Source organism: Triticum aestivum, chromosome 4A (assembly GCF_018294505.1).
Source record: "Triticum aestivum cultivar Chinese Spring chromosome 4A, IWGSC CS RefSeq v2.1, whole genome shotgun sequence".
Lineage (NCBI taxonomy): Eukaryota > Viridiplantae > Streptophyta > Magnoliopsida > Poales > Poaceae > Triticum > Triticum aestivum.
Genome location: NC_057803.1, coordinates 483,032,683 through 483,049,956, shown reverse-complemented (window position 1 = coordinate 483,049,956; position 17,274 = coordinate 483,032,683). Strand labels below are relative to the sequence as shown.

General features: G+C 45.7%; 1 protein-coding gene and 3 long non-coding RNA genes across 4 annotated transcripts; 2 read left to right on the top strand and 2 right to left on the bottom strand.

Annotated features, from left to right (window-relative positions):
• Positions 1-3,349: 3,349 nt before the first annotated feature.
• Positions 3,350-4,953, top strand: LOC123086508 (uncharacterized). The gene is made up of 2 exons (XR_006440931.1): positions 3,350-3,437; positions 4,496-4,953. It is a non-coding gene; the product is annotated as an uncharacterized lncRNA (long non-coding RNA).
• A 613-nt stretch (positions 4,954-5,566) lies between these two features.
• Positions 5,567-10,156, bottom strand: LOC123086507 (uncharacterized). Its single transcript, XR_006440930.1, has 3 exons — positions 10,034-10,156; positions 7,146-7,248; positions 5,567-6,400 (listed from the first exon to the last, which is right to left on the bottom strand). It is a non-coding gene; the product is annotated as an uncharacterized lncRNA (long non-coding RNA).
• On the top strand, positions 8,733-10,956 carry LOC123086506 (B3 domain-containing protein Os11g0156000). The gene is made up of 3 exons (XM_044508268.1): positions 8,733-9,976; positions 10,069-10,261; positions 10,362-10,956. The coding sequence occupies exons 1-3, from the start codon at positions 9,343-9,345 to the stop codon at positions 10,372-10,374; spliced, it is 840 nt and encodes a 279-aa protein (XP_044364203.1). The 5' UTR covers positions 8,733-9,342; the 3' UTR covers positions 10,375-10,956.
• Positions 10,957-11,233: 277 nt separating this feature from the next.
• On the bottom strand, positions 11,234-16,885 carry LOC123086505 (uncharacterized). The gene is made up of 3 exons (XR_006440929.1): positions 16,652-16,885; positions 14,165-14,556; positions 11,234-14,014 (listed from the first exon to the last, which is right to left on the bottom strand). It is a non-coding gene; the product is annotated as an uncharacterized lncRNA (long non-coding RNA).
• Between the last annotated feature and the right edge of the window lie 389 nt (positions 16,886-17,274).

Below are 17,274 nucleotides of genomic sequence, written 5' to 3'. Positions count from 1 at the left end.
TTGCAGCAGGATGCAAGGCTTTAACTGATGCCTGTTTAACGCGGAACTCAGGTAAAATTACCGGGGATTTCAAGGGTTGCAAATATCTTCTAAATTGAGCTTTGTAGAGTATCATACACTCACTACCTAGGGACTAGTACTCCATTACGTGTTGGTATGATCAATCGTTTCACAGCGTCAGACCGCAGCGGAAGAGAACGAGACCTCTCTATTCGGTTAAGTGGGGGAAAAAAAGAGGGGATCGCTGTTTAGATCCCGTGGCGCAGGGCCAGGAGGAGTGCAAGTCGCTTCGCATGCGCTGCTGCCGAAGTGAAGGATGGCAGCTGGGCACGGGGACCAGGAGAGGAGGGGAGCAACCGCGTGCGATGCGCAGACTGCGGCGAACTGTTGCCATGGGCCGGCCAGGGCCAGGGGGAGGAAAAGGAGCTCCTGTAGCTGCCGCTGCCGCTGATGGTGATCGATGGCGTGCACGCACTCATGGCGCGCCGTGGCAAGGCAAACCACGGCACCTGCCCCTCCCTGCGTTGCGGTCACCTACTCGATCACTCACCTGCTGGCCGGGTGTGCCTTTTGCCCGGACATGGATCACACAGCGTCCTGCAACACGCCATCAGTCCGCAGCACACCCCCACTGTGCCTGCGCACTGCTCGCACGGGCACGCACACCTCACCTTGTTCATCGTCACCATTACTCTCCACTGTTTGCTCAACCGTAAACAACGAATCGGCTCGGTACCGTTGCGAAACGTACGCGCATGGTACGTTGTTTTGCGATGACTACTATTCATGAGCTAGCGGCAAGTAACTGCTTACGTGACCGTCAGCAAATTCCCCCTAGTTTCACCATGCTTAGAACATCTCTAGTAGACCTCGTATAACGCGCGAACCCGCATAATTCCGACAAGTATATAAGATCGGTCTAATTTTCTAGCCAGAACAGTGTCCGTATACTCGTCAGACCCATAATTTTTTTTACCGCGGCCCGCAAACCTCACCCCCAAAAACGTATAACTACAGGTTTGCGGGGCAAATACGGCTCGAAACCCTATCCCCTCGCCGGCCGCAACCCCTCACATTTCTCGTCGTCGGTGAGCCCACTTCTGCCTCCAGCCGCCATGTGGGGCCGTATGTGGAGCTCCGGCCGCAGCTCCGGCGGGGGCGGCGACCCCGAGCGCGAACGATGTGTCCGCGCAGACGGCGCGAGAAAGCGCGCGGCCAGGAAATGGGCCAACCAAGGCCTCGATCTGCCGGCATCTCCTCCGTCGCGAGACGGAGGAGTACGACCGCCGGCACGGGCAAACGCCCTCCTCGGCCGTGGGCTCTTCCTCCACCGTTGGCTCTTCCTCTTCCTGCGCGGCGTTTCTCCCCATGAAGAGGGAGTGGGCGGAGCTTGTCGTACGTCAAGCAGGAGCCGGAGGAGGTCGAGCTCGTTGCCGCCAAGCAGGAGCCGGAGGAGATCGCGCGTCGAGGCGACGTCGGGCCCGAAGATTTCATCGACGATGTCGACGCGGGCGCGGCCGCCATTTCGAACGGAGCTTGCGAGAGGAGAAGGAGCGCCGCCGCCACGACGAGGAGCTCGAAGACCTCCTTTTCAAGCAGGCGGTCGCGGCCAACCTCGCCGCGAAGGACAAGGACGACGAGTGGCAGCGCATCCGCGAGGAGCAGAGAGAGAAGTACGTCGACCTCGTCAGCTCCGATGAGGAGGACTAAGCTCCTCCACCGCGTCGGCCTCGCCACCGCGAGCTCGTCCGTTTTGGTAGCCGCCTCGAGCCCGCAGATCCCCACCCCCCCTCTAGTAGTAGTAGTAGTAGAATGTATCTAGGATCATGTAGTATCTGATAAACTATGAATGATCAATGTGGTTGCAATTACTCCCGCGGAAGTTTTTTTTTAATTATGCAGTTTTATATACGGGGTCTATTCTATAGCGTACGATTTCACCCCGCAAAATAGTTCCTTCTCGAACTATAAATGCGTTATGTGGGTTAAAATTATACAAGGTCTGTTAGAGATGCTCTTAGCTCTTTTTTTTGCGGAAACTGTTGATCTATTCATCTTCAATCATGACAGTACAACGAACATCAGAAATAATAAAAATTACATCCAGATTCATTGACCACCTAGCGACGACTACAAGCACTGAAGCGAGCCGAAGGCGTGCCACCGTCATCGCCCCTTCCTCGCCGGAGCCGGGCACAGCTTGTTGTGGTAGACAGTCGGGAAATCGTTGTGATAAGGCCTCAGAACATCAACCGCCGCCCATGAAGAGAATTTTAGATAGTAAGGATCCAACCTGAAGACACATGAACAAAGACTGCATCCGAGCGGATCCACCAAAGACTACCACCGACCAAATCTCGCGAGATCCACCGGAGACACACCTCCACACATCCACCGACAATACTAGACACACCATTGGGACAGAGGCTAGGCGGGGAGAACCTTATTTCATCTTCAAGAAGCCGCCGCCGTCTCGTCTTCTTGAGTCTTCTTAAGCAGAACATAAACTCTAAGAAAAAACTTGAAGAAGCATCTGAAAATAGAACCCTCCCGCCGACAAGGACCGGGATCCACCGTGCACATATGACCCTAAAGCCACAGAAGACGTGGGAGATCAGCGGCGCCGCCGACGGGAGGCAGAAACCTAGCCACCTTTTCTTAGAGGATGAACAAAGGGAAGAGACCCAGATGCTTTTGATCCACTGCTCTTAGCTCTCTCTGTGTCTTCTTTCTCCTCGTCCCTGCTGACTGGACTGGAGGATACGTATCTTAGTAGTATTTTATACGATATCAGTATGATTCTACCAAACCATCTTCTGAATAATAATACAACCCTAAGCTGCCGATACTGATATGATTCAACAGTACGTTGCAGATACGATCATACAATTCCGAAATGATCTAGCCAGTACCCCGATACCGATATCGACAACCTTGTGACAGCATGTTGGCTCCGCAAGGGGAAATTAAAGGCATCTCAAAACGAAACATTTTTCCTTCTCTCATCCGTCACCTTCTTCGCCATCACGTCACTCTTTCAGTGCGCAAGGAGAGAGTCCAGCCCTGTTTAGATCGTCTGCTGGTCTGGACCTCACCTCACCCTTGCGTGTTCCCAATCCCACCGCACCACGAAGATCTGCTCAAAAGATCGCTGCAGCGGACGCAGATTCAGTTCAGTCAGGGGCGTCAGGGGGGTAGATATCTGGTGATACGGTGCATGAGATGCTACGGTGATACAAGACCATGTGGGGCGTTGGATCTGTACTGGAGGTACAGGATTGAGCAGACTCATTTGGCATTGCAATGTGCAAAAAAGACCCTGGTTTATTCCATAATTCAGCGACGAAGTGCATATCCCTCTGCTCTGTTTGCTTCTTCAGTTACGATTCGCACCGCCGCCGTTTAGGCCGTGTCTCCTACCGGCGCCGACCACCATGGTATGCCCCATACACTTTTGCTAGCCTAAATCCAGCGCAACCTTAGGGATCTCGCGCGCCTGTCGATTCCTTAGCTCAGATCCGGTCAGTTTCATGGGAGCCGAGACCGACCTGTCCTCGCCGTCGCTGGATCCGGGGACCCTAGGCAACGAAGATCAGCTAAGGGGCAGCGCCTCCTTTGTTTTACACATATGTGCCTTTTTCTCGTGTTTGATTTTTTTGATTTCGTAATACGCATCTGGGCCATTTGATTTTAGGACTGGATGTCCGCGATGCGAGAGTCGGTGTGGTTCGGTCTATTCCTAACCGAGTCACTCGAGTGGGATACCACGCCCCCGACGACAGCCCTTGTTAGTTCACCCTCTAATAGTCTTGTGAATTGCTATCCACAATGTAGGCCTTAATGGTTGGAGATCTGCCACGATGTGGGTAAAATTATGAACTCAAGGCCAATTGTCGCAACTGTATGCGAACAAATGAAAAAATTATGCAAATGGGGCTACATCTAATGTTAGCTGTAGTTATGATAAATTGATGTCCCGTGATGCAATCTCAGCAGATGGTAAAGTTAGTTTGGAGCACATATATGCATTAGTATTTTAATCTTTGCAAAATTAGAACAATGCTTGCTACTCAGACCAAGTTCTTTTTCAGGTTACTGCATCTTGCTAATCAGGAAATCTAGCAGTGTTTAAAATGTTGGCTGCTGCTTCCTTTCCTAACCTTTCTAGCTGAATTGTATACATAATCTTTCTTATAGAGTGTCATATGATGTTTCTTACATATAATATTGTTTTTTACTTGTTACATATAGTAGTTGGAAACCACATGTACAGCCTAACGTTATTAGTCAAGCTGGTCATATGATCCAAATAAATGAGCATTTAGATATTTACCAAGTCATGTCGAGCGATTGACTAAATTCTAGCAGATGAGGCCCAATAAGGGTATCTCCAATGCTGAGTGCTTAACTAGGCGCTTATCGTGGGGGAAGAAAACTATTGCTTATCTAGGAGTGATGGTTTAATGTTGGAGATGCCCTAATGTTTGAATAACAGAAATGCAAGCAGACTTGTGGCAAGGCTGTGCCACTGAGTACTAGGAACTATTGCTCTGTAGGGGGGCAGATGTTCCAGTCAATGATGTGCATGCTTTCAGCATCGGGAAAACAACATTCATGTGTGGAATATGTTGGCTCCAAGTATGGGTTGCCCCTCACATGACATGCAAAATTAACGACCAGATGGCTGGGCCTACAGATTCCGGAGCAGAAACATGATCATCTTGACATTAGGGGAATCATGTGTGTTAGCAGTTGGCATGAGTAATGTAATACTACAGGCAATATGTGCCTTTTGGTTTTAGGAGTAACACCCTGTTGAGTTTAGCACATCAGAACTATAATTGTTGTTACATATATGTGCAATTTCCTGACCAGCTTGCATTGTGTTTTGTCAATCTCAAAGATCGTACTGCTGTTGTTTGCTTTACTAGACAACAACATGCTTTCTGAAGGCGTTACTAGTGTCGTGAAATCTCCTTTGTTTCGCCATGTCTTGTTCCTTATATTTGAGTTGAATAAAACCATCACGGTTAGTTTCACTTGTAGGATTTTATTTGCTTCACTTAATATCTATTGTTGCCTGGTCTTGATGTTTATGGATGTATGTGGCAAAACGAGGAGGGATGTTTGGATGTATGTGGCAAAACGAGGAGGGATGTTTGTTCCACTGTATATTTCCTAATTGTAGCATTTGATGCATTTTGGGACTTAAATATTCAGTTGTAAGCACCCAGTCACTCAACATGTAGGTTACCAGACTGTACTGTAGTCCATGCTGGTCTTTAGAAAAATTCATCATGCATGCTGGTTTGAGAAACAGAGAACACATGCTTCTTTTGAGGGGGAAGATGCAAATATTACAGGGGCGCATGTGTAAATAGTTGACTGAATTGATCCAGTCCATTCCCTGTAGATCCAACGCCCCATGAAGTGCTGTAGCACCGTATCACTCAATGGATGGGAGCACAGGATATTTCCCCGTCAGGCAGCTGCACACACTCGCACCACTTCCTGGGACAGAAATTTAGGAGGCACGCACAGACGGGCAATGAATGCAGAATGGTGGTAGAAGCAGCTGTGCGCACCATGGTCCCAATACACGAATGCTCACATCTTATAATAAAATGAATTGAACAAGGGTAAACAATTGTGATTCGTGATTCTCTCTATAAAACACAAAAGTATCCATGACAAAACGAGCTCAACTAATTTTGGAGGGTTTTATCACTCCAAAGTCCAAACCATGGGAACCATGCAGTGGAATCTTGAAATGAGTTTTCAATGTAAACAGGCGGCTGCTTAAAACAAGGATATAAATAGGCGGCAGTGCTAGATAAAACAGAAGCACACTGTAGATGCTCGCCAGCCCATCACCACAGAGTGTTAGATGCAAGAAACCATAGGTTCATGGCTCTTAAGCTAATGCAATCATAATGCTCTACATATTAGGTTGACATGACATTTTAGCCTTTTAACATAGCCTCAGTCTCCAAGAGGTAATGATATGTCAGCAAACAGCTAGGATGCTGGGTTTCTTTTTATGAATATATTTTCCATCCGAACGTTAACCCCATAAGGGGCAATTATCATTTCAAATGAAGGCATCTGGATACCCTTTGGTTTTGCAATATTAAAAGGTCCAAGATTGGCAATGCTTAATTGCACACTTCCCATGGTGGCATGTATATATTTGTGAATAGGGGGGAGTAACATGCCGCACTCAAGGCGCCTACTCCCACATCTGCATGAGCTTGGCAAAACATGCATCGCTTCTTGGAAAGGAGCTGAGACCACAGGGATAACTAAACTAGGAGCATTAGCATGTGTCCCCTTATCTTGAGTTATCTTGTATTCAATTCCATGGGATACCAACTCATTCATGTGCATGGAGAAACCAAACCTGCATTATCAAAAGATTGGGCAGGTGAGCTGCATCATTGAGTTAAGAAAAAAGGACCAGCAGCGTGGCTCCCTCGTCCCTATTCATGGTCATGTTTAAGTATGATACACTTGGTCAAAATTCACAAGTGCATGCACTACACCAATGTGTTTGGCATATGACTGACATTATTGTAGTTACCCTGCCACTCCTTGACAAACACATAGTAAAATCAAGTTGCAACTTGCAGGTACTTACGTATATATGATTGCAGTTCGTTCTTGATTCTTGGCCAAAGTCTAGACATGCAGTTGACAGGAGAACATTAACTGTCTATGGTATACTAGTCCATTACTGCACACCCAACTTTTGATTCTTCTAAAAGAAAAGGAAATCGTATCAATCAAGCATCTATTAAATTCCACTAGACATATCATGCGTGCGCATAATGCGCGTATTACCAGTTTTCCCAAAACAAAATAGTGAGCGCTTAATCCAATTCTGCGTAGCACCACACCTAGAGCTAAACATAGGGCTTGTAGTTTAACCAGGTCAATCCATGCGATTAAGTATATATAATCATGTAGCCGCTGAGACTCGATTTTCTTTACTGCATAGTTTTGTGCATGCACGCAGAAAACTACAGAATATATAATTTTCTGGGAATTTGTATAAAATAGGAGCAAGTATAAGGGCTGCGAGTTGTAGACACTGATAACGCAAATACACCATAGTGGAGACTAACTGGGGACAAAAATCTTATCACCTGATTCACAATCCGTTGGAAACTGGAGAAGGGTGCACGATCTCTGTGCAGGTCCAGTTCTCATCCCGGCGTTTGGGAACTTGAAGCACCATCACCATGAACGCTGAACAGAAAGCAGAAGAGGCAATGACAAGGACACGTGAGATTATGATCACGTACATGTATACCCCCCATTATTCTGGGGCAGGATTAACAGAAAGCAGGGGCAGGAGTAAAGATAATGAAATGAACAGGAGGGTGATTTGTTTAGATCTGTTAAATCATTGCCATGATTAGATTCTTGACAGTACACCCTAACATAAAAATGACCTCTCTGGTTCCTCCAAAGTTTGGCAAACTGAATAACAGTTAACATAAGCATGCATGCATTAGTCAGCACACAATGCATCTAGCCATAACAGCTTCCCCCAAAACCATGTGACGGAATGCCTGTCTCCAAAGAAGCAAGCAAAGCGACATCGCGGATTTTGTCCCTGATATTTTATGGAATCTGATACAGATCTGCCATTATAGATTTATAAAAGAAAGAAAAAAACAGATCACCCAATGTCCTGTGATTCCAATCCTTTAGCAACCATAGGTGCTCCCCAAACGCCCAATGTTTATTAGGACACAAGAAATTAAATCATTTCATTCAACCAAAACCCCCCCTTCTGTACCCTCAAGAGAGGCAGGTTATCATGGCCTCCTGGACCGTTGCAGGTACTGTAGCGCATATACTGGATTGTAGTAGCACTATGACAGCACGCACCAGCGAAGCGGGTTTAGTTTGTTGGACTGAATTTATTTTACTAGAAGTTGGACTGAACTTTCAGAAACAGAGTTTGAGTTTTAGAAGATACACAATCGTGTCAACCTTAGAAAATGCTAAACTTGCGAGATTAATAAGCAGGACGAAATTTTAGAAGACACACAATCGTGTCATCTACCTTAGAAAATGCTAAACTTGCGAGATTAATAAGTAGGACGAAATAATTGGTCTCTCAATCGCACATCAATTGTCCACTCCTCCCTACTTGCCCACTGCCCAGCCATGAACTCGGTTGATTTATTTATGACACGAGTTGTCCTGCACCAAATGGAAATAACACCAGTACTACCTTACAGTTAAATTGAAGCCATTGTGTAAGAATCCAGCCAAAACCAGCACCTTGCTTGCAAGTCCTTCTGCTCGGTTAGGTTGTCAGCCAGGCATTCAATTACACAGACCTGGCAGGACTCTTGATTGTGTTGAATCTGAGATGGAAAAATAAAAATGTCTGGTGCTAGTACCACATGATAGCGCATGATACTTAAATCCCACGGTCCATACGCCCTCAAATGTCACATCCGGCGAGGCCAGGCAGTACCAAGACGGACCTGAACAAGTAATTGCCTACCAGCTATTCCAAGCGGACCACAGGTGGTATAAACCATAAATTTCTGCCAAATTATCAACCCATCTCTTCCAGCTAATCCATCATGTCGGTCAATTACTACTACTGCATGTTATTCAGTTGAAAGTGCACGGTAGAATGGACTCCTATTGGCAATCGACTGCCAGAGCCAGGTAAAAATGGGAGGCTAGATACTTGGAAATAGAATGGGAAAGCTGGAATATATTCCTTGGTTAGAGGAAATGGGAAGCTAATGACAGTGGTTACTCACACTAGCCTCCAACCACCAAGGCACATGGAAGCAGTGGTAGGGCCTACTCTATTCTACTCCACCTCTTGGATGGCTGTGATTAGGCCACAATGGCGAGGCACCAACTTTGAAGCACCACCACCTGATCATTCCTCATCAGCACCTAGCTACACACCGAAACTACATATTCTAACCTCAGCATCGGCAGCAGCTACACACTGAAAGAAACCACACATAAATATATTCTAACCCCAGCAACTTTGAAGCCCTTCACTTTGATTCTTCCTGTCTACCTAGGTTTAAAAATACTATGCTCCCTCCAAGATCAAAATGCACTGAGCTGAGCTGATGAGCCCTCATGTACCAGAGAAAATATTAATTCGTCACATGGGCACCCCCAAAGCTCCCTCCCCTTGGTAGGCTATAAATGCCTGCCCATGACATCTGCATGGTTCTCTACACCACACACCATCACCACTGCTAGCTACTCCTACTCGATCGATCGTCCCAGCTTTTGCCACAGACAGCAAGAGCCTAACACGTTTTCCACCCAGCAGCAGCAGCAGCTAGGATGGCCATGAATCCTCTCTCCCAGGAGCACCCCAATGCATGGCCATGGGGCGTGGCCATGTACACGAACCTGCACTACCAGCAGTACCACTACGAGAAGGAGCACCTGTTTGAGAAGGCCCTCACGCCCAGCGATGTAGGCAAGCTCAACAGGCTGGTGATCCCCAAGCAGCACGCCGAGAGGTGCTTCCCTCTTGGCGGCGACTCTGGGGAGAAGGGCCTGCTCCTCTCCTTCGACGACGAGGCCGGCAAGCCATGGCGGTTCCGGTACTCGTACTGGACGAGCAGCCAGAGCTACGTGCTCACCAAGGGCTGGAGCCGGTACGTCAAGGAGAAGCATCTGGAAGCCGGCGACGTCGTGCACTTCGAGAGGGTGCGCGGCCTCGGCACCGGCGACCGTCTCTTCATCGGCTGCAGGCGTCGCGGCGACGTCAGTGCACCAACGGCAGTGGCACCACCGCCTGCCGTGCATGTCGTGCCAGCGTCTGGTCAGAGTCCCAGGGAGCAGCAGCAGCACCAGCAGCCATGGAGCCCGATGTGCTACAGCACATCCACCTCATACCCTACTAGCCCGGCCACCTCCCACGCCTACCGTCGCTCAGCAGAGCACGATCACAGCGACATGCATCATGCAGGTAAGGTTAAGACTGCATGAACTGAGGAACAAAACAAGACACGTTACCATTTCATACCTCTAACGCCATTTCTGGTGAATGAACAATCGCAGGAGAATCCCAGTGGGACGCAGACACCAGGAGCTGCAGCCCAGCCTCGGCACCGACACGCCGGCTCAGGCTGTTCGGCGTGAACCTCGACTGCGCGCCAGAGCCAGAGGCAGAAGCCGTGCCCGCGACGCCGGCGATGTACGGCTACGTGCACCAGAGCCCCTACGCCGCCGTGTCTCCAGTTCCCAGCAACTGGTCAGTACTGAAACATCAATGAGTTGAATCATCACTGATCGCGACAAGTAGCCACATATAATTCTGAAAATTGACCAATCAAGAACTTTTGACATGACAGGGGCAGTTCATGAAGAAGATGACGAGGAGATCTGATGCCATGCCTTTCTTTGCATGAGCTGAACAACCAGCGGTGGAACAAGTTTACTACCACCACCAGCAGCAGCCTACTACTGCTGCTATGCACCAAGTGACAGGTTTGAATTGACCCGTGGAAGGAAAAGAGAGGAAGTGGGGAGATCCCTTGTTCCCCAGTCAATCTTCCATCCACCCATCCACCCATCCATTCATCGCCCCTTTTCTTTTTCTTCTTTTCCCCCCTTTTTGTCTTCCAGAAACACCATTTGATGTACGGCGGCAGGCATGGGTTAGGGGAGGATTCAGGAAAAAGAGAGGGGGAGAGAGAGCTAGACAGAGAGACAGACTTGTGTACGTATGTGTCATGTCTGTAAGTGAGTGCTTCAGTGGGGGCCAAGAAGAACCTCTGAAGCTGATGTATCCTCTCCTGCCTGCTCAAGAAACATCCCCATTGGGATTTTGTTCTCTCCCCTCTCTTTTCTGTACAGTTCTACTGTGGTAGAGCTCATGCAATCAATTGGTGGTGGTGTAACTGCTTTCACTTTTGCAATCAATAGGCTCAATGCTTTCACTCCCAACTAGAGGTGCAAGGATTAAGTAGCAATGTATTCTGTTACTTTAAATCTTTTGCCTCCGCTTCAAAAAAAGGCCCTGTTAGGAATAAGCGAATAAGGGATATTTTTCATGTCCATGCCGGGCATGAACTGATTCATGTGAATAGATGGAAAGATAGCCACTCTAACAATTTCATGAAAGGAAAATTTAGCAAATGCCCAACATTAAAAAATGATGTACTAGCATAAATGATGCCCACATCTGCGGATTTTCCCTTATCTTAATATTTAGTGGTCGGTCTCAACCTTTCTGTTCCCTCGGGGAGGAAAAGTTCAACAAAAGATGAATGTGCAAGTGGGCTCAGTTTCCCCTAATAGGATACTGAAACAAAAGGCTGGCTAAGCTGATGGTCTAACAGGCACCAAGTCCAGACACAAAAGGCCGCTAAACTCCAATAACCAGCATGATTCCTCACAAACATGTACCAAAAGAAAATTAGAGCTATGTCTCCAGCTTTGTTGCCTATGTAAACAAACCAGCATGAGACAAACAACATGTTATTGTTATGACCAGTCAATGTTACAAAGCAGATGCTGAAGGAACATGAGCTAAACTGACTTGGTGATACCTGCTCTTCAAGTCTTAGCAGAGGGCAAGCCGTCGCCAGCCATAAAAGATTAGCCGTACTGCCAGCTTGCAAAACACGCCGAGGCTAAAATAAAGTGCCTGGAGAATCTAGATTAAAAGCCTAACACCTAGGTCACCAATCTGGTGTAAGCACTTGTTGTAAAGACTAGAGATTGCAGGTGCAAGTTGCCTGAGAAGTAGGTCTTGCTACATACATGCATGTACTTAGTGGAGAATACCAAGACAAGCTAATTAAACAAGGCCCTAGATCATTCGACTGATCAACTGTGGAAATGATGATTAAAACTAGCAGGCTAACTACTGTATCAACAGCCAGATTTCCTGCCCACTACTGAAACACGAGCCATGTGCACTGCAGGGGCAAAGCTTTCACTAATTCCAAAAGCATGAATGAAATTTTATCCCAGGGTTACATGATTAACACTTTTGAACACCAAAACCAATCTATCTTAGCATTAGCGCAAATGGGTCATGTGAGTGCCATAATGGTAAAGCAGACTCTCACTCCATGTAGCACATACCGAGAAGGTGCAACTGAAAAGTGCAGGCTAATCGCATCATCTGCGTAAAGACTTGCAGCCAAATCTGCAGTTTTTTAAGCTGGGAACAAAACCTATTAACTATGCCCTACTGCGTAGCATTATTGTGAAAAGTCAAAAAAAAAACAGGACTATGGAAGAAACGTCAAATAAAACATGAGCAACAGTGCCACGAGGATGCATCAATCAGATGAGTGAATGGCCACCCACACGATACAAACGGGGTGCCAGAGGCTTGATCGACCCACAAACTGGACCTACAATATGCTGGCCATGATGCACCCATCAGGCATCAGCCACTGGATCTCGTTGCTTTCCAAATAAGTCACTGCCTTCATGAGGTGAGGCTCATGAGCCAGCATGGTCCACAAGGAACGGGCTGGCCTGATGAATGCTCATGTCTTACTGTAGTTATATGCATCGTTTGCCGTTTTCCCCGGCACCAGCTAGTAGTTCTAGACGCCTGCTTTTGTACAGAAACAGTACTTCCCTTGAGAAAAACAGGCGCAGGATGCACAGAAGGTGGGCCATTGGAGGACTGTAAGGGCCTAAGGTATGTCTGATTGTCCTATAAAACTATGATGTGCCAGTGTGGAAACTACGCATATATTTAAGCTGTTAATGATAACATATGGACAAGCATATACACTGTATCGATATTTCGTCTCGTGTCTCGTTGTGGTACAAAGAGAATGAGTAGGCCTCCAAATTGTTGGCGAGATATGAGTCAAGTCTCAGAATAGCAACCTCCTAGACCAACTGATAATCATCATGACGAGGACATATGACAACAAATAAATTAGTTAAATATTTAATTTTGAGCAATGAAAGTGATGACATTTTCCGAAGGAAGAAAAGAAAGCATCAGAGTAAAGTTTTTTTTTGTTGAGAAACAAATGAAAACAGGTGTCTGAGAAGAGGAAACAGCTACATGTCAAATGGGAGCTCAAAAGGTGTGTGGCATCATTTCTAGTAGAATATTACCCCAACCCAGATGGTATAGACAAAGACAATACTGTTGAGAAAATAAAATTGTGCATAGTGTCTGACTAAAGCTTCAGGGTAACTTGGTTTCCAACTGTACAAGTCACAAGAGATGAATCACAGAATACATGAGTAGGTTTGCATTGATGCAGCACATTTTCCTGACCAAAAGGTTAAATGGATTTAAATCCTACATGAGTAGGTTTGCATTGATGCAGCACATTTTCCAGTAACAATTATGTTCAATGCAGCAAGGTGAAATACAGTATCAAACATGAAATAACATATAAGTGTTAACAAATTGCAGACCACATGAGAGTGGGAACACTGATGAGGGAATGGAGCATACCACTTTCCATAGCTCATCATTCTTTGATCGGAAACAACAATGAGGATGGTGAAATCACGAGGGAGCGAACCAAGATGTGTATCAATCGCTGCAGTTATCTACTGCAGCACGCCCATAGACAATAGTGCAGCGAATCACTTCCTGAGACACCCAGATCCACTTCCAGCATATTTCTACATGAATAAATCCTGCACATGTAAGAGGTATTGTCTTATGATGTATGGCGCAACTACTGTACAAGATAAGAGCTTGTAGGTCACTCAGTCTGTTCAGATGATCAAGGACCCACATCTGGGCTACCATTTGCTGTGCACAGTTCAGATGGTACTGCTGATATTACACCAAATGGGGTCGGCAGCATGACATTATTGACTTGAATGGCCAATCTCACAATATAAGTCGACATGGATCTTTAAAGCGGCAGATCCACTACTCACAGGACAATAATTTGCTACATGATGGGAGCACCACTTGGAGATGATTGGTCTCATTCGGTTCTCAATCCCCAGAAGTCCCCACAAGAACATGAACCATCCTTAAAATGGTTGAATCTACAGATATCTGGCAATGACCAGGCGTTCAGTAAGATGGGTTGCAGTCTTCATGAATTCATGGAGAAATAGGATATACAGATCCTAAGGTTTTACATATCGTAACAATTGGTAATACTAACTTAAGTTGATTAAACCAAAGAAAGTAACAAATCCTCACTTAAGTGTTTAAGCAGCTCCAGCCTCCCCCTTCGAGTAGTCATGCACATACATGAAGGTCACATTGTGTATTAGCTGGTCCTGTGAAGAGATCTTCTCATCTCACGGTAAATTACCTTTAACTTATTATAGAGGGTGCTCTGTCTCTGTCGTCAAGATAATATCCCACTTTGGACTGGCAGCATACATATCTGAATGTCAAACATGGTTTCCACCCTTGTCAGGTCCAAGTTGGAAAAACTGCTCAGTCTCTATTCTGGCTAATCTTATTCTCCTGTAGCTCCTACATTACCCTGGCAAATATCCTCACATAGAAGCAGCAGGTTCAAACACCGTTACTGGAACCAAATCCCAGGCCTTGTCAATCCTCCTAGCTCGTCCAGAAACATCAACCTTTCAAAAATAGAGAAGGATATTAGCCAGGTTCAACCGAATGATCAGTCATTACTCATTAGCAATCTTAAGTAGTGATGGGCCTCTCCAAATAAGCCTGCATGACTGCATACTGACACTACAGGTAAACGGGTACCTCACCCCTTCATTCAGAGAAACCCTTAACCGCTGCATTTCCTTGAAAATAATCTTAACTCCTGAAGAGCGAGCATTCCTAGAAAAACCAGCGACCATTGCACACCCCCCCCCCCCCCCCCCCCTTCCCTTTGTGCTATCTGAAGAGCATCATGCACATACCCTGCAAGCAACGAGCTCTAACTGTGACTCTCTGTGGCATCTTTTCACAAATCCGGCTTGCATTCTTAAATCGTATTAAGCTTTGCATAAACATCACGAACTACAGTTCTGACAGAACTACTAGAGTCCAGTGCAAACTTGATGGCCACGCCGTGTAACTGCTTGCATTTACACAAAGCATATTTTCCAGGACATGCACATAGAGTGCTGCTAAAGGTAAACTCACTCATGTGCATCCCTTGTTGGTGCATCACAGAAAAAAGCACCAGAACTTGCATATCCTCTCCACTACGAGTACCCAGCAATCATGGTGCTACATGAGACTATACTTTTGACCGGCATTGCATCAAAATGATGATGAGCACAGTCATTCTGATCACGTTCTGTGTACAGAATGATAAGAATAAGGGTTGCATGTGAGAGTATATGTTACCAGACAGAGAGGAATATCTAACCCGATGCCAGCTTTTCCCAACCAAGACGGCAAGAAGACCTCTCCGCACATAGCAATGCCATGACAAAAATAAGGTAATAATTTAAGAAACTCTCATATCTCATGTCGTCTGTTGTTTACTTCTTATAATGCTGCCTTGTAGCGGTGTAGGCTTGTAACATGAACAGATGTACAAACCCATTCATACAAACATGTAGAGCAACATACAGAGGTCGCCAACAATAAATCTTCTAGCATCACGGCATTTAGCAGAAGATAAAGGTGCCATATTATGAATTGATTCAACCAATGAAGCTTTCTGGTTCCTCAACAGTACTCCATCCGTTTCTTTTTAGTCTGCATATAAAATTTGGTCAAAGTCAAACTTTATAAAGTTTGACTAACTTTCTATGAAAAAATATCAACATCTACAATACTAAAGCTATATGGTATGAAAATTAATTTCATGATGCATCTAATAATATTGATTTCATGTTGTTTATCTTGATATTTTTTCCTATAAACTTAGTCAAAGTTGACAAAGTTTGACTTTGACCAAATTTATATGCAGACTAAAAAGAAACAGAGGGAGTACTATGCAGTTGCACATAAAAAAACAGTACTAAGCAGTCTCTGAAAATGACACAGGTACAAAAGGTTAAGACCAGAAGCACGAGAACACTTTGGAAAGCAAAATAAAATTCTCTATATAAACCCCGTGGGTCCCTAAAACATGGGAACACCTATCAAGCAATTGACAGACACCAATGTACCAACTAAACCAGCCACAGTACGCATACACATCTCACATTTTTTCCTTTTCCTGATTAACAAACTGTAGGTAGTAAACAAATTTGTTACTAAGGGAACCTCACAGGAAATGGGAGACCAGCTTGCTGTTTTAGGCATGTCACTGTGGAGGAAATACATACAGAAGGTACAAAACATGGTTGGAAGCATAATTACGGAACAGAACTGCAAGACACAACTATCAATTCAGCACAGCACAGAAACACACAAAAGATCGAAGCAACACATTCCCATCTCGTGAATTACTCTCCTTCAGTCGCTAGAACAATATTGTCAAAAAGATTGCTAGTGCCCTACGTGTTGCATTGGATTGCATTGCCGTATATACTTCCTTGTACCTCTTTCCAAATTCTAACTTACCTACTTAAATTGCTGAGTAGGGCTGACAGGACCGTCAGAACAGGCAACGCCACGGACTCGTGGACATCTACAGTTAATGCACAACAAGCGATACTTGCCTCGTTGATGCAAATCATCAAAATATGCCTCCGGTGGGAGACGATAACGCTTGGCATAAGACACAAAGAGATGTGAGCCTCTCGGCGGGAGCATTACGTCGAACAGCGTCGGTGCACGCCGTGCTCGATGCCTGCGGTACCTGAGACGGTTGGGGACGCAGGCAGACACCGTCCGCTTCCGAGGAGGCTGGATCAGTGGCGCGCGAGAAGGAGGAGATCGCGCAGGGGAGTTGGTGCAGAATACGAGGGAGGGAGTTGATAGGCGGGAAACCATGAGGAGGAAGACGGAGGAGACGAGAAAACGGGGACAGTGTGACGGATTGGTTTCGGCTTACAGGCGTCAGAGTTCCTCGACATAGGCGACAATTCTTATTTGACGCCCGCAAACGCTTTCTCCCGACCCAGCCCGGCCTAGTTAGCGCTCGTGAGGGACATTCCGTTTTACCGATTTTTATTTGTCCTATAAAAAATACTGATATTATTTTTATTTTGTTTCAGTTTTTATTAGTTCTTCGGTTTCCAACTTTTTTTTGTTCTCCTTCAAATTATTTTTCACATTGTTTGGGTTTTTAGTTGGGCCCTTTTTTCTTATTTTCTTTTTTATTTCTAAATCTACTTTTTATACATGAACATTTTTCACATATATGGTGCATGTTTTCACAAAACATGGTGAACTTTTTTCAAACATGGTGATAAAAAAAATATGATGAAAAATTTATA